The sequence below is a fragment of the Dipteris shenzhenensis genome, chromosome 23, assembly GCF_047967505.1.
Source record: "Dipteris shenzhenensis isolate YYH24624 ecotype China chromosome 23, Dip_SZ_1.0, whole genome shotgun sequence".
Taxonomy (NCBI): Eukaryota; Viridiplantae; Streptophyta; class Polypodiopsida; order Gleicheniales; family Dipteridaceae; genus Dipteris; species Dipteris shenzhenensis.
In genome coordinates, this window is record NC_141618.1 from 5,573,393 (window position 1) to 5,591,246 (window position 17,854).

At 40.8% G+C, this 17,854-nt stretch overlaps 1 protein-coding gene across 3 annotated transcripts in view; it reads left to right on the plus strand.

Annotated features, from left to right (window-relative positions):
* Positions 1 to 2,663: 2,663 nt before the first annotated feature.
* The window catches only part of LOC147886908 (transcription initiation factor TFIID subunit 14b-like), a 31,416-nt gene continuing 16,225 nt past the window's right edge, over positions 2,664 to 17,854 (plus strand). Inside the window, exons 1-7 of one of the 3 annotated variants that reach the window (XM_087394515.1) lie at positions 2,719 to 2,733; positions 2,789 to 2,987; positions 3,696 to 3,784; positions 4,140 to 4,361; positions 4,477 to 4,673; positions 4,870 to 4,991; positions 9,998 to 10,143. In XM_087394515.1, the coding sequence (XP_087250641.1) occupies positions 2,886 to 2,987; positions 3,696 to 3,784; positions 4,140 to 4,361; positions 4,477 to 4,673; positions 4,870 to 4,991; positions 9,998 to 10,084 (819 nt within the window). In that variant the 5' untranslated portion in view covers positions 2,719 to 2,733; positions 2,789 to 2,885 and the 3' untranslated portion in view covers positions 10,085 to 10,143. Of the gene's footprint in view, positions 2,988 to 3,695; positions 3,785 to 4,139; positions 4,362 to 4,476; positions 4,674 to 4,869; positions 4,992 to 9,997; positions 10,144 to 17,854 lie in introns of all 3 variants that reach the window. The other 2 variants (XM_087394516.1, XM_087394514.1) reach the window with 2 other exon arrangements.

A 17,854-nucleotide genomic window follows, 5' to 3' on the forward strand; every position in this document is an offset into this window, starting at 1 on the left:
TTACATACACGTGTGCACGCACAAGTGCAAGTGTGTTGTATATGTATGTATGTGTGAATATGTATGCAACAAAAAAACTAGAATGCTTGGCCAGTTGCTAAGTATGTTGTAAGTAGCCAATAATAGGCAAGTTGATCTAATGGCTTAGAATGTGCCATATGGCTTCGTATGATTTTAGAGTTTCATAAAATGTTGTAGTAAAAAAAGGATGTATTTCTATGTATGTATAGTTCTGTTCACAAGTGATAGGTAGCCTAAAGAGGTGTTTTGGTTTTCTTTCATCTTCTTTAGCCACATGTCATCAATACTAACTGTTGATTTTGATTGATTGTAATTAAGTAATGTGATTGTTTATTAATGTGTTTTGTTATGAAAATTAATGTGATTGTATTATCGAAAAGCAAATGCCAAGCTTTTATATCCAAAAGTATTTTATAAAAGCTTGCCCAGTAAAAGCTACCTGCTTTTCAAACTAGTATATAAACAATTGGCATCAGGCTTGTAGTTTTTGTGGCATCTTCATCTTCTTGGTGGAAGAAGTGAGTTTCTAATCTTTTTTACCTCATAGTCCGTTGGTTGTGCTAAAGATGCATTGAGTGGTACTCCTTCTCAACTTTAATCTCAAACCCCTAAGCTTTTCATTCATCTCGTGGAACAATTCTAGGCCACCGACGTTCGTCTTTTTTACTTCTTCCATTGGCTTAAGTGAATCAACGTTTATCACACCATAGGAACCAGATGTCAAAGCTACCAAGTGGTGATCAAAGTCTGCACTGTTGAATGTGGTAGACTTGGGATAGCTTTTTCGAGGGAGGATTCCATCCATCCGCAATTGCTTGCTTCTTGACATGTGTTGAAGGAGTATAACCCATTCTTGGTTTCGTTGATTTGGAAGCGTACAATCCGATCAAAATATATCGAGTACAAAGATTTAGCTGATGATATGATTGAAATTTGAATCAATGAAGAAGATACAAAGCCCACACTGCCTGCCTTCTAGATTGTAATGGAGAAGATCGCGGCTAGGCAAACTAAAGTGGGCAGACGTAGATCGACAATTGAGCGTGGATGGTCGATGAGATTTTGTTTTTAAACCTACGATCTGTGTGTGCACCTTGTAAAATTCACAGGGAAAAGCTCAATGAAAGAATCGGTCTCTTTGTATCGCTCCGTCTCCCATTGCCAAGGGATCCTTGAATCAATAGACTGAAGCAAGAGTTTGTCACTCACAAACCGGTTGGAGAATGCACATGTGTGAAAGAATGATGCATAACGTGAGAAGCATTGGCCCTCCAAATGGGGTGGAAGGAGTGCCCACGTGAGTGTACTTTTGCTATTAACAGCAACTAGATACTCATGTAATCCACCATACCACACATGAATGCATAATGGCTCATGCACACACTCCATGCATACGAGAGGTCACGACCTCTCATGCCTCTTGGGATCCATCCCTTGGGCATACCCCATTATTCTACCCTTAACCTATGACACTTTATGCCTACCATTTATTAATGCATCCCATGCATTCCTACCCATTCCTGCTGTCCTAGGAACCAAGATGTGCAATAAAAACTCAAAGTGGATCCCATCGTCCTATCTTGAAGTCCTACACGTATATGGTGAAGGGAACTTTAATCTCCCTTGCAAGTCAAAATCATAACCACATTTCATTGTCCTATGATGAAACGCCACAGTTAGATGGCACATTTATAAAAAAAGCAAAGTGGAACACATCATCCTATATGGCAAAAGAAACTTTGATTTTTCTTGCATGTAGAAACCATTTATGTTTATGTAACTGAATGATGAACTGAAAACAATAGATTTTGAGCTAAGATTTTTTGCTTTTATAAACCAAATAATAAACCTATTGTCAAAAATATTATTTTATATTCCAACAGTACATGTTGTAATTTATAAACATATTCTCAGAAATCTCATTTTAGATTCGAACACTACATGTAGCAATTCATATATGAAATTTTGATACAAGCTAGATTTTAAAAAAAGTGTTCAATAATATTGTATTTAAATATTATTTCTATTTGAGGCGTATTTTTACACCTTTTCAAAAAGTGAAGTAGACGTACATACTTGCTACGTACAAGAATTTGGATGCTCGACTCGGAATACAATTACGCTCATTGAGATTTAGGTAATATGTCAGCCTCTTACATATTCGCGATACTCAATCTTGGCGCTAATATTCTCGACGGCGATTCCATTATCGACGCACGGGGAAGGGCTTGTTCCCTCGGATTATAACTCTTTGGGAAAGGAAGTGCACCACCTCCCCGCCCACCCTATGCGTGGTTATATATATATAATATTCTATATATATGTATGTGTGTATATAAATATGTTTTTCATTTCATGTTCTTTGTTGACTTTTGTTTTTGCATATTCTAAATTCTTCTTTTTCTATTTGTTGTGTGTCGAGGCATTCACAAGAAGAAAATGCTTAAACACACATCATTTGGTCGGAGCTGGTATTATCAGTTTAGTTTAAAGTCAGGTATTTCCCTTTTTTCACTTTCATTTACCTGAATTCATTTTCAAATGTTCGGAAGACAACTCATATCATTTATTACTTATTCTTCTATTTTCTTTGAGCAATCATCTACATGTACTCTTCTCATTCTTCCAAGCATTACCATTTTCATTTGTGAATTGATACAACAACAATTCTGATATTCTAGACTTACTTTTTCCATTTAAGTTTAAAACATTGTTAGTTGAAATAGACTTATTATAAATTTAGTACTTCATTCCGCCTTTGTCTTAGGCACCCTAGTTGTACGTGTATTTTTGTATTTGTGTACTGTATCCATGTATACGATATCGTAGCCCGGTATTGCTAGTTGCGTTTGATCTGTGACAAGATGCCCCAAGCTGTGGTTGGAAAGAAGCAGGGTGAGACGGAGGCGAGTCGCTTGCAGCGAGGAGCCAAGACCGCCAGAGTCGTCGACGACAACGAAAAAAAGGTTCGTACATTTGCTGCGAGCTATTAGTTAGAAGCAATTTAATTCATTAATTGTCCTGAAGGCTTTCATGAACTTTTGTTCCTCTTTGCTTGGTCCGTTTTTCACGGTCCTTGCTTCAACCACGCTGCAAGTTAGGCTTCTTGCTTGGCTTGCCTCATCGCCCTTGCCAGGAGTGTTTTCGCTAGCCAGCACTTTCCGTGCAGCAATGCAATAAGGCATTAAACTCAGGAAAGAATACGGATTTGTAGAAATGTTCATCCGTGGAGCTCCCGAGACTTGCTTGTTTCGTTCTTTGCCATACGAAGGCTTTTGTCCTTCGACGCCATCTCCACATGCCTAAAATTGAATCATTTCTTCCAAACTAAGTTAGAAAAAAGCTATCGAGCCATATGGTCGAAGAATAGTAGAATGTATTGCTAAATGGAAACAGCGACCTCAAACCATATCACAAGAGTTCCATGAAGTGTGTCAGTAATAAGAATCTAATCAACCAGACTTGTAAGAGAGATCTTATGTAAAAGTATGAGAAGTTTGTGGCTTCTGCAATTAGTTGACTTCTGAAGTTCCAATTTGTCTACTGCAAATTGTTGCTGATTTCTAGTATGCTGGTTCAATTTGAGCTCGCTAGGGCAAATTACCCATGGTTTGCATTGTTCCTTTCATTACATTTCTAGCAAGCTTAAACTCACATTGTCCAATTACATGCAGAATCCAATTCGACGAGTGAAAGATGTGGAAATAGCAGTGCCAATTGCTTATGGAACGGTTGCCTTTTGGCTAGGCAAGAAAGCAGATGAGTATGCGTTATTTTGGAATGCTCTGCATGCCTTGAATCTAGAAGGACAATCTTTTTAAATTATCTAGAGTTTGGGCATTCCTGGATCTTTTGAAACCCAGGGGCAGCTTATGCTTGGATACTGATGAGAACATAAGCTACGTAGCTTTGTTTTTCATTTTTAAATTTTCTCATTTGCTCATAATTTTTTCTAAAGGCACTTACAAATTCCCTTCTTTCCTTTGTCCTGTCGCTTGTTCTATAAAAGCTTTTAATTTGTAAGATTGTTATATTCTAGATCTTATAAAGGTATATTATTCTTTTTGCCTTGGAATGCTCACAAACATGAAAACCCTTATGTTTTCTATTTTGTGTAGGTACCACTCACACAAATGGACAGTTTATATAAGAAGCGTTACCAATGAAGACCTTGGATGCGTAATCAAGAGAGTTGTCTTCCAGCTTCATCCTAGTTTTAACAATCCTACTAGGGTAGTGGAGGCAGCCCCATTTGAGCTGAGTGAAACAGGATGGGGTGAGTTTGAAATTGGCATAACCGTCTTCTTTCATGCTGATGCAGCTGAGAAGCCCATTGAGCTGTGAGTCCTTAAGCCTTGCTCAGGCAAATGTTATTGGAGTGAACCATACATTTACTTATCATTTAGCTGTCCAAATCTTAATCGTTTCTGGCACTGAAAAAATGAAAATTTGCAGATTTCACCACTTGAAATTGTATCCGGAAGATGAATCAGGGCCACAATCCATAAAGAAGCCAGTGGTTGTAGAAGCTTATGATGAAATTGCCTTTTCTGAGCCTTCTGAAGCATTCCTTCTTCGTGTTCGAAATCTCCCTGCCGTCGTCGTAGGTGGGATCCCATCAGCACTGAATGGTATACCACCTTCTCCTGCAGGTATCAACCTATTACAATGTTATAGCTACTGCTGATTTGGTTTTACAACAATATGAAACTTCTGGTTAGACGTGAAGATATCGACTCCGTGACGAGTGTTGCATGGGTACCTATTGTACAGGTGCCTTTTTGAGCTCTATCATTTTGCATTCATAAGCATCAAGGTACTCAGCATTTGAAATTTCATGTGGATCAGTGTCAATTGAAAACACCAGTGAGAAGAGGAAAGGTGACACAAAGGACCATCCATTAGGACAGTGGTTTTTGAAACACTCTGATGCAGAGGAGTTAGCGCGCCTAAAAGCAGCACGGCACCAGGTAGCATGTTTTCTCATGCTGCATAGAGTTGGAAGATTGCCGCTCTTCTTTATTGTAAATATTAAAAGTGATTGCATGTTGCTATAGTTTTGTTGCTTCAGGTTCAAAGTAAAGAGCAGTCACGTGTCATGCTTCCCACTGATTCAGATAGACTCGAGGTCATGGCCGTTAAGGAACACTTTCATGGTCCCATAAAAGTAGAATCAATATTTCTAACTTTGAACAGACGAATATTTGATCACTACTCGGTTATTTCAGACTTCTGGGCTGAGTCTGAATTTGTGTGTAACAATGTCCTTAAAGACCAATAGAAACCACACTGATTGAGACTTCATAGAGACCAATTTGCAGAGAATATTATCTATTTGTTAGATCACTAAGTGCAAGAGTGTATGGCAGCTTATGCTCGGTGATTGATGAGAACATCACTATAGCTTTGCTTACTATGTGAATTTCCTTCCTCTTAGCGTTCTTTCATGTGGTTTTAATTTGAATTTTATTTTTTGTTTTGGGTTTCTTTTTCTTCCTTCTCTCCCCTTCGCTCCACCCCTCCCCTCTCCCCCCCCCTTCTCTCTCTCTCTCTCTCCCTCACACACACACACACACACTTTTTTTTGTGAAACCAGTGACTATAAAATTAACATAAAATCAATGTACTCACACACACACACACACACACTCATTTGCATTAAGAAGCATTTACATTCATAGCTGTCCTAGATTGAGACAGCTACTAACTCATAACAAAATACTGACAACTAAAAGCAGTAAAAGCTGTTCCAGAAAAGAATAGCTAGTACAGAAAAACTAAAAACACTCATCAAACACTTCTAGCTGGGCCGCTGAAAGATCTCCATGCAATGTGACCAACTGAAAAATTGAATGTGGCAGTAAGATCCACAAAGGAGAAAGAAGAATAACCCGGAATGCCTTGATCAAATCTCCAATCCAGAAGAGAAAGGTCAGTAAACAAATGGGGAACTGGCTGGAAAGGAAGCAGCATGGTAGTGAGAATACGCCAGATAGGCTTGTGAGGCATACCCAAAGACAAACGTGTGGAAAAGAAAGAGTAAAACCCACCACATCATCCACTGTGGAAATACCCAATCGATGTAGAAAGTAGACCTTCCTAGGCTGAAGATGAGCCAATGGCGGATCAAAGACCCGGCTCCAATGAATACTCTGCAGACGGAGGGTATTTCCAGGATCCCGGGGACGGCCTGACCAATGCAAGTGTTCCAGTAGAATCTGCCAATCCAGCAGTAGACGAGTAGAAAATGGACAACCAGGAATACCATGTAGGCACCCAAAGATAACATCTGAAAGAGCCTTGAATCCACTGCTCAAATGCATCAGAATGAAGAGAAGCAAACATACAAGAGAGCATAAGTGTCCATGGCTGACGCTGCTCCAGAAAAGTAAGCAAAAGTGTAGCCTTGCAAGCTATCACATGAGTGTGAATATTTAAACCCCCATGCATCTTGGGCGAGCAGGCATAACTATACTTCAGTAGGTGAACTGCCTTACCACACACACACACACACACACACACACACACAGAGCCCAATCACGTAATTAAAGGTCTTCTCATACGTGTCAAGAGCAACCTTATGTGATTCAGACTCCTAACAATCTACTTTTGAACATCAAATTAATGTTTCAACATATTACGAGGATTATTGAGTACTCTAGCTGTTTCTGGCATGCTTACTGGCCTGCTAGGCTTTCTCCTGCAGCTTCGTCTTGTTAGAGAATATATGATCATGCATCCATGGCTTCCAACAGCCTCAATCAATTGTCAAAGAACAGAGGTATGGATCACTCAAACCTCATGCAGCGGAATGATCTCAAAAACCCTTTCCAAACACTCGAGTGCACTCACATAGAGAGCCTCGCTGCGGAGTGTAGACAGCAGATAGGAGGGAAGAAGAGAGAGAGATAACTCAGACTTTATTCATCCATTGATGTGGGAAAAACAAGTCTCAAAAGAGTACAAGGCTTCTACTGAAAGGACTGGGACCAAAACAGCAATCCAAGTGATTGCACTGCTAAGAAGATGACTTCACACTCTCTCTAGTCCACGCTGATAGAGCAAGAAGGCTTCAATGAATGTTCTTTTGAATGTGGGAAAGTGAGAGGGTTTATATAGGCTAGGAACCACCCCTGAACCAGCCAACTGGACTTGCTGTAGCACTGACTGGGTCTGTGAGATCTCCCGACCAGATCTGAAATGACTGTGACTGCTCTTTGACTTTCCAGCAGTAGGCACCTACTACCAAGGCTATAAATAGGCCCTGGCAGCGCTGATTTAGTTGGGTCTAGCTTGGTAAATCAAAACAAAAAAGTTAGAAGAAACATATATAGAGAAAGGTTTAACTTTTTGGCTAGGTCAAACATGAATAATCTTCATGATTGCGGTGAAGGTAACATTAATTGGTCTAACTTCAAGGCTTTATTAGTTAGCACTCATTATACAAATAATAACATAAGAATTCTTAATAAACTAAGACGTCTTAGAAACAAGCGTCTTAAGACTTCTGTTCCTATTAGTCCTATTCATGCCACACAAGTAATTTATGTTGTCTAAACATACATATTAGTAATATGCTTTATGTAGGACAAACCTATCGGACAGCTTTTATTCGTTTTCAAGAACATGCTAGGGAAGCTAGAAAAGTTTATAGGAAGAATTCCTTGATTGAGAATTCAACACTCTTATTTGCGGCAATGGCAAAATCTGGTTTCGAATCTTGTCGTTGCTTTCCTATTGAGCATATAGAGGGCCATTTTAATAATGCCAAGGATTTTTACAAGGTTGCTCGACCTCGTGGATGAGGAATTTACACACTCTCTTCCCAAGAGGTTTTAATTTGGAAGGAAAATCAACTTATTGTAAGAATAAAAGAACCGCTAAAAAACACCCTATGATGTGGAGAACTCATATCAAGCCCTTTAACATTCCTCTTTACCAACATAGTCATATACCTACCTGGAAACCTATAGTTATGTTACGGGATTGTCCTAGCGCTCTTGCAATCTCACATGTTGATTGTGATTTGCCTCCCTCACTTCCTTATGAGGTCACATTGTATTTAACTATGAGATTGAAACTGCACTATGTTGTGTTTTTAGAGGATGAGTTTGGGAATGTTCCTGGATTCATCTAGGTATATGCTTTTGCCGTATTAGCTGACATGAAAATTTCACCTTGTGAAGTTTTCATCTAAGTTGTGGCTTGTTGGTATTGCGATAATTATTTCTATCTTAGGTGCGTTGCCCTATCAGCTAGATTTAGATGCTCGTTTGGGAGAGACTAAAATGAAATCATTTAGACTTCACAAGCAGTTGTAGCTTGAATGAAGAGATTTTGGACTACTTTTTGATTAGCCTTCTCCTTTAGTGCTAGCCTTCGTCATGGCTGAGTTTGCCCTTCACCTCCGGAGTGTTGACAGAAACTCAGTACGAAGACTTAGTATAAATGGATGCTTAAGTATGTGTGGGTGTGTGAATTTGTATGTGTGAGCGTATTTTTATACTATGGTCTATCCCCACGGTTGGGCGCTGATGACATCAGTGGGGATGTCATAGTAGCTAGTCCTTGCTATGCGTGATGGAGTTTATGGTTTTCAATCTTATGAGTGACTATCGTGAGATTGAAAGTGCTCTATGTTGTGTTTTTAGAGGATGAGTTTGGGAATGTTCCTGGATTCATCTAGGTATATATTAGCATTCAGCATGGGTGATGATGCTTGCTTAGTAGCTCCACCCTTCTGCTTGTTTGTATTAGGTTTTAATCAGTCTCATGGACCCATCGGTCTTTCATAGACTTTAATAAACTTTCTCTCTTTTCTTTGTTTTTTTCTTCCTCCTCTTTCAGTTCCTTTAACTTCCTCTGTTCCAAGAGCTTTTACTTCTCGAGACTATAAAAGAAGACTCCTTTACCTAGATAGACTCCTTCGGGTCTTTTTCAATAAAAGTTTTTGAAAAATATAATGTCAAAGTTCTTTTCTAACTTCAATACACCTTGGAAACTTCTCTTTTCAGGATTTGAATGTAAATAAGCTCCATTATATACAACTTAAAACTTCGTTGGATCGCTTTTGAAAATTAAAAGCTTCCTTTGAAAGCAAAGAAATCTATCTAAATAAGACACCCTTTATTTCTATTTTACTTCTCCTTCTCTTGACAAGGTAGGCTTGAACTCAATTTTGAAGTCTCCTGAAGTAATGGATTCTCCCCCTCATTATGTGAGAAGAATTTGGAAGCATCCAGTAGTAGCTTGAAAGTATATAAAAACTTTGGGACAAAAGGCTTTCAACTATGGAGAGATAGGTAAAAGGCTTTCAGAGCATTCAAAATCTTTTATCCTTAGAGAACCTTGTTGTTGCAAAAGTAAGAGATTCCAAATCTATATTGATGTTGATTTAGGACATGTAGTTATAACTGATACTTCAATTTTACTTTTTGGTAACTTGAGAGATCTTTTTATGAAAGGCACGAATTTCGATTGTACTCTTTTTCTTGCCTTCTAAAAGCTATTGATAAGGGTATCTCAAAGTTTGCTTTGCAAATAGAAGAAAGTTTAGGAGTACAAAATATCTTATCAGAATGGAAAGGGAAGATTTTGAAGAAAGTTGCTTAATTGCTCCATAGGAAATTTGTTATTTTTTATATGGACAAATGTTCCAATACCTTTGTTAGCACTGCCTTCCAGGCACTAATACACAAGGTATAATCCAAGAAAAATAATGAAAAAAGGTACGCACAATCGTAGATATGAAGTCCTTTATCTATGGTGTATTAGCTTTAGACATGTTTAGAATGATTGAACATAAGCTGAAAACAAAAGGCAAGGAGCTGAATAGCCCGTTTTTCTTTTAGTTTCAAAAGAGAGTTTGACTGAGTATGCATATGCTTTCTAAGTTAAGAAAGTAATTTTGCGTCTTCGTAGGACGTGGTACATAAGTGTAAGGGTTTTTAATTCTAATGCAGTACTACATTTGCAGGTGCAGAATCAGATTATGGAGCTCAAAAGAGATCTTAACATGCTTGAGGCAGAGGCTGTACAGTTGAAAGCAAATGCAAGCCACTAGCTCATCTATGGCTCACATTTCTTGTGCTATGTCATGATTCAAAGGATTTTCTGAAAAAGGTAAGGATTCTGTCATTGCTGGCTTTTGACATATTCTTGTATGTATGCATGCATGTTTTTGTGTGTGTGCGCGCGCGTGTGTGTGTGTACTAGGGGAAATGTGTGTGCACACGAGAGAGAGAGAGAGATAGATTAACGTCCTTGGGAGGCCTCACGAGCTTATGGGACAAAGTACATCAAAATAAGGAACTCATACAAGCATCTATGGGCTTAAAGAAAGGGTGCGCTAGCACCCTTGCTAAGTGCTATGCTAAGTTAAAGAGCTAAAGAGCTCAAACTCAAAACTCAAAACTGAAACTCACAAGCTGAAAACAGGCGCCATGGTGGCTCTCCGATGGACTGCAAAGATGTCTCGGATGTGCGTCTATTGAGCTCTCTCTCGTTGTGGTGGAGGATGTGGTTTGCTCAACCTATGTATCCAATGGGCTATGTCAAGAGTGGCACCTCGTCTTTGGCGGTCTCCTTTGAGGAGAGTCGAAATAGACTAGACCTCGATCGTGTGTGCTAGTCCCTCTTTGTGTTGTGTATGGTCTCTGCGTACCTTGCTTGATAGCATCGCGTCATCTTTTCCCGCTGATCAACACTGCCCTCATGTCAGCTAGCTCCTCCGCCTCCACTCCTCTCTGTCTTGGAGTTGACGCAAATGCATAGAAGCCTGTTGACGTGTCATTGTGCTTGGTGTACCTCTGTCTTCTGCGGTGCAGTCACCTCTTGTTGCTGCTGGATGATCTGTCGCAATAGTGTCTCTTTGTGTTGTCGCAGCTTAATCAGATAGAGCCCAATGTAGATTTGGTCATCAACTGTGAGAGTGGACCAAAGCCGTGCCCCTTCTGAAAGACGCAGTGGTATTGTCTCCGAACCTCGTAGTATGCTGGGTAGACACATAAGAAATGCTCCTCTGTCCTGACCTCCCCTAGCGTGCATAACCTGCAGATCCACTGCAATGCCACTGAAAAGATTGATGCCATTACATATTTGTAAGTCAAACATCCGCAAAGGAAGAACAAATATTTGCCAATGGAGGTGATGTCTTCTTTGTACTTATACGGGCTTGTTTTGATTGTGTTTTAGCATTGAGATGCCTTGCAGAAAATACCAAAAGATGAGTAGAAAAGTTCAAGGAATTGGAAGCAATCTTCCATAACAAGCACTTCTAGTGTTAGTGACACCAATGTCTAGCAATCGGATGAAGAAAGCCTATCTAAACAGATTCTGGAACCAAGCGACGATTTCGAATTTGTCAGAATCAATTAAATATTAATGAAAACTCAGCCCAGTCAAATTGCAATGAGGGTATAGCTCTAGTGCATCCCAAGTAGATTTGCATGCTGAAGACAGGGTTTAGGAGCATATTGCAATTGCTCTGGAGTTCTCCTCTTGCAAATTGCCCTAGATTTTTCCAATGTAAACTCATCAGTCTAATCCGTGTTCTAGTGTCAAAGCTTGGTGCTTAAGGTGTCCATATGTAGGGTCCAAGCCAAAACGATATGGCTGAACTACAATTATAGAGCAAGGACCTTGTTGGATTCCAAAAGATGTCGAAATTGTGATAGGCGTATAGAAATACATCCGAGACACTGTGATTCAATTGTGGGCTCAATGAGACATCCGAGACACTCTGATTCAATTGTGGGCTCAATGAACAGCCGAGAATTGGTTTCTAGATGACTGAATTTCAAATTGCTGAGGTAGAAACTGGTGGAGAGCAACTAGAGATGGACGATTTCTAGTTGTGGATGCATGTGGTTCCAGCAAAAAGAGGAATGTGCACAAATAGGCTCTCTAGATCAATCATAAGTGGAGAAGACAGGGTCTAGAGCACTTGAAAGCAAAAAGCTAAAAAGAACGAGGCTTTTATACATAAAAAAGTAAAAAGCTGAGAAACCATTTAATTAGATTAAAATGATGAGGTTTGACTTAGGTGCAAGTAATCACATGGCTCCCGAAAAGAATTGGTTTTCAGAACTGCATCCAAATAGAAATGCCAAAGAGAATGTTGTTATGGGTGATAATACACCTCAAAACATTGAAGGAATTGGAAACATACAATGCCAAAGAAAATGTTATTATGGGTGATAATACACGTCAAAACATTGAAGGAATTGGAAACATACAATGCCAAAGAGAAAGTTGTTATGGGTGATAATACACCTCAAAACATTGAAGGAAATGGAAACATACAATGCATGGTGATGCCGATAATGTAGAAAGTATTGGTGATCTTTCCATGTTCGAACTTTGGCACAAAATATTCTTTTCATTGGTGACAAGCCATCCTCATTTCCAATTGAGCGAGCGCATGTTGTTGGTTCTAGAGCTTTTTTAATGATCCCCTTCGAATAAGTTTTAGTAAAGTAAAAGACAAGGTTTTGTTTAAGGATTTTTTTGGGGGAAAGTTGCTTACTTATCCAATATTACCTTGGGGTTGTGAGCTAAAGTGACAAATATGGATGCATAGTCAAAAAACTTAACAATTGCAAAGATGTCAAGATTGATTGGATGCTTATGCTTTCATCGAGTTCCAAATTAGAGAGCTCTTATAGCTAATTATTAGAATCAAGATGCATATCTTAGCACATTGTGGCATAAGAGTTGTCTAAACCTCAATTTCAAGATCCTAGTATTATTAAAAGGTCAAATATGGTACAAGGTCTTCCATGGGTTTATTTCAAAGAAGATGTTTGTGAATCATGCTACATGGGAAAGTAGCATAGGGAACCATTTTCCAACATCATGGTCTAAGAGCTCATATGGTTTCCAAAGTATTCATTCAGATAGATGGGTTATGCTTCTATCAAGTGAATATATAATGCATTATACTTCAAGACCTTCATTGATGATTATTCCGAGATATATATCTTAAAGCAAAATTTTGATATACTCAGTGTATTCAAGGATTTCAGAGCACTATTCGAAAAACAAACTTGCAAATTCATGTAGATAAAATTCAAAGCAGGATGAAGTAGCAAGGTGTATGCTTGAAGAAAAGAAAATTCTCTACTTGATGAATAGAAGTCTTATTGCCATATTGCAGAATCAGTCATACAAATGAAGTCCTCAGTTAATCATTTGAGAGTATTTGGCTCATTAGCCTATACACATATTTCTTACCTAAGGCAGCGGCCAAAGTATTAAGGATGAGGGGCACTTTCTCCCTTTATAAGGTTTGTTCCCCCTAACCTCAGTTAGAGGTTTGTGGGTGAGTTAGTCACCACACATGTTGTGACCCTCCATCCTAGGGTTTTGTTTTGATGACTACCTTAGCTTTGTAGTTCATTGTTGCTACTGTAATTTCAAATCAGCTCCCTTCAGCTCCATTCTCTCTTGTTCTCTCGCTTCCATTTCCAACATTTGGTATCAGGTGCCCAACACTTTCGGTGCACCTGTGGAGCAATTCTGTTGCCAAAACCTTGACTTTCGTTGCGAAGAAAGAGAAGCTAGATGTCGTTTTTTGCTATCAGCGGTGTCACGGGGAGGTGAAGTTATGAACCGTGACTAACTTTGGCTTAGGGGGCTAGCCCAAGGGAAGCGACACTTCCCAGAAGTCCCTAGGTGCACACACTAGGCCTACTTGCTAGGGGCAAGGCAAGGTTTAGAGGGGTCTTAAAGTTAGGCCCAAGGAAACCAATGTTTCATTGGTTAGAAGGGGTTAGGATTTTAATGTGAGGGGCAAACCAATGTTTCATTGGTTTGCAAGGGTTGCACACCTACCCTCTTCCTCTCCTTCCAAGCAAAAAGCAAGATTTTGGACGTTGGTTTTCTCTCTTCTTTCACGCATCCTGAGGTGAAGGGGACACGCCGTACGAAGTCCAAGGAAGGCTTGACTCCTTGCATTTTTGGCCTGTACGCATCTCGAGGCAGTCTGTACTGCTGTATGGACTGCAAGAACTGCATTTAAGGTGTTGGTACCTGCTGTATGGTCCTTTCAACGCTGCTGTACGGATTGCTAGCCTGCTGTATGGACAGAACTTTTGATTGGCACGTGAGCCAAGGGGGCTGAATTGCATTAATTGCTGGCTGTACGGAAGAGGTATGCACCCCAAGGCTGATTGTACGGAGCATTCATCGCTGCTGTACAGCAGGTCTGCTGTACGGATCAGTTAGCATGCATCCCAAGGTGTGGTTATTGCTGTGCGGACAGTTTTCACACAGCCCAGGGCTGTTTTGGCTGTTTGTACAGCCCATTTAGACTCCCCAACGCTCTTTGCTAGCTGCTCACCTTCTCTCTTCTGCCTGTGATCCTCTTGCTCTTTCTCTCTCTCTGATTCCAGCCGGTTATCTCTCTCTTCCTTCCCTTCTCCTAGCTGCCAGTTCTTCCCGCTAGCCTCTACACTGGATGTGTTGCTTGTGGAGGTGTTTCGGAGCTGGATTGAAGTCAGTTGAAGCTGGTTTGAGTTCTCTTGTCGCTATCCTTTTCATGTGATTGCATTTGGAGATTTTTGGAAGGCTGTTGTTGCTCCGTTTGTTGTTTGGAGCTTCCTCTGGACCTTATAGGCTTAAGCAGACACTCAGTTATACAGGGTGTGCTTGGCATTCTATTTTTGGAAGGCTGTTGTTGCTCCGTTTGTTGTTTGGAGCTTCCTCTGGACCTTATAGGCTTAAGCAGACACTCAGTTACAGAGGGTGTGCCTGGGAGAATGCCAGAGGGGCAGTGTATTGCATTTTGGGTGCTTTGGAGCTGCTTGAGCGTTTTTGGGACGTGTCTGGATGCGTGGTCATTAACAGTTGGTTACAGTCTTTGTGGAATGCTTGGATACCTTTACAGCTGGTCATGGACAAATGGTAAATGCCTTAGCTTTGCCTTGGCACTTGGGTACTAGTGTGTGCACTAGGATGAAATGCAGGTTATAGCCAAGGTTTGGCTTGGACAGCGGAATAGCCCGTGGGGTAGAGCACAAGGGTGAGCCCTTGTTGTATGTACAAATCTCATTTAAAGAAAGAAAAAAATACCAGAAGGGGCGCCAAGAGTTTGGGGCCAGTGTGGTGCGTTGTACTTGGTTTCATTAAGAAGGGGCACTCTAGCCTCCATCCAGCTATTTCTCAATTGTTTCTAAGTGATATTGTTTAAAGTTAAGTGGTTGGAAATGATGCAATGTGGCTGTGAGTAATGAATATGCAATGCAAGTTATAGTCTACTGCCCTTTAGGAAATTGAAGGCCGGTTACAGTGGTTCCATTGCCGGGATCTCACCATCTTCCTACAGAGGTGAGCTTTGGGAGTGTTGGGTGAAGAAAGCCCCATTGCTTTTTTATTACAGCCATATTATCAACAATCATGTCACACTGTGAGAGATCATTGACTATCTCCGAGCAGGAAGCAGACAGCTTTGAGGAGGAGCACAACACTAGTGAGGGTGAAGAAGAACAGAATGATGAGGGACAGCATGTTTCTCCTAAGCATGCCACTGAGGATTCGCAGGACGAGGTAGATGAGGCAGAGGAGCTTGATCCCAATGCCCTTTTTCAGTTACGAATGCAAAGTGTAGTGGGAGCCTTGTCACAGCTACAACAAATTTTCATGGAGATTATGCAAGCTTCTTCTAGTGGTAATGCTCCCCCTGGAAGCAAAAAGACAGCTGAGAAGAAGCAGACGAAGCATAAGAAGACTCAGAGGCGTGTATCTTTCAGTGGACAGCACCAGAGATGCCCACAGTCACCCCTGTAGCGGGTAATGTCAATGATTTTCATTCAGTTAATCAAGGACAGCAAGTCCTCCGTCATCCCATGAAGCATCCTGGATATTTTGGCCGAGGATCAGTTTTTCAGTCAATGGTGGGACAGGCCTGGTACATACTTGGGTAGTTTCCAGCCAGCAATGCAGAATTTCCAGCAGCACATGGAGGGAGGAATGCCCCCGGCAAATGCCAATATGATGTATGCAAACATAGGGATGCAGCCCGGTATGTAGACAGGGATGCCAGGAATGATGGGTAGCACTTGGAGTATGCCACAGTTGCAGGGAATGGGATCTGGAATGGTCAACCCCACCATGGGCACAGACAATATGGTACAGAATATGGGATCCATGATGCCTCCACCATTTTTACAGCCCCTGTTTATGATAATCTTACTCCTGGCAACTGTGAAGTTTCAAACCTTCAATGGGATGCAAGATAGATTGAAGGCTCTGACATTTGTGCAACAGTTTGATGCTGCCTATTCTGGTGGTCATTTTACAGAGTCTTCCAAGGTACAAAAGGCAGCCTCCTTCTTGGAGGGTAATGCACTCCAATGGTGGCCCAATTTGCTTCTGTAGGGTAAAGCCCCTAACACTTGGGTTGAGTTCAAGCAATTTTTCTCATCTGCTTGGCTCACCGCCACTTTTGATGCGGATATAATGACAGCATGGCATAAGTTGGATGCCGCAAACTGTAAGAATCTTGAAGAGTATAACAAAAAGTTATGGGAGGCCTTATTGCCAGTCAACTCGTATAGGACTGTATCACTGTTTGAGCAGGTGGAAAAGTATTGTTGTGGGCTGCCAAAGGAGCTTTGTGACTATTGCACCAAGACAAAGGTCTCCAACATATCTCAGCTGATTGAGAATGCTACTACAGCCTATGCTCTTATGCAAGGGATGACTCCAGGATTCAAAGGTAAGCAGCAGGATGACTCTTTCATGAAAAGGAAATTTGCCAAGACCCAAAGTCAAGTTTGATATGGATCCAAGACCTGATAGTAAGCCCAGTATTAGAGAGAGATTGTCTCCTGAGGAACGGCAAGCCCTATTTGAAGCTGGAAAGTGTTGCCTTTGCAAAGAGGAGGGCCATCAGGCCAAAGATTGCCCCAATTGTAAACGGAAACAACCTATGGGAGTACAAGAAGCGAAAAAGGACAGCCACACGCGCAAGGAGATTTTTTTTCTTTTGGTAAAAAGCAGTAATATTGGTATGAATAATTGTAACAGCTAGAAATTGGAGAATGTCCTCTTTCTAGGCTGCCTTGTTATTTGCAGGATGTTTATTCCCTGCTAGTTTTGCATTGTAATTTGCAGGATGGCTTTTCCTTGCCAGTTTGGTTGGTTTTTGTATCAGTCAAAAGATGGAGAGTCTCCTCTTTCTAGGCTGGATGGTAAATTGCAGAATAAGTATTCCTTGCTAGTCTTGGATTGCTCTTGTTGCCCGGCATGACTAGAGCAGCACATCCCTGTATCACATGCCTATTTTGGATGCTCTTGTTTCCCGGCATGGCTCGAGCAGTAAATCCTTTTAGTACATGCTAGTTGGTATTTATAATTTGAACCATGAGGCAAGGATCCAAGTCTAGCATAGATTGGTTGAACCGATTCAGCTTGCGGTGATGCAAGTTTGAAAGGACATCGAGTACCGGGATCTATGTTCCTAGGATCCATTATTGCCATGTGTGTGTGGTTCAAGTTATTGGATGTGAGTGAACTAGCAGATTTCACTCGGAGTGGTGTAGTCCACTCAATTGTTGTACTTTGAGCTGACTTCGGTTGTAGCTTCTTCAGGCTCAGCAGAGCGTAGGTCTAGAGCATTGCCTGATGCTCAAGAGGGGGGTAGTTCCTCCACCCCCTTGTCAATAGACAGGCTCACCGTATCTAGAAGTCGCTTGGTGACACTGTATGTCTCACCCGAGGTATTGTTTGCTGACAATACATTTGCTACGGGACTTCTATGATGAGTGTAGTAGTCACTCCACATGGATGATGCATTGTTATATGGATGGACTCGCGCGCTCTCCTAGACCAT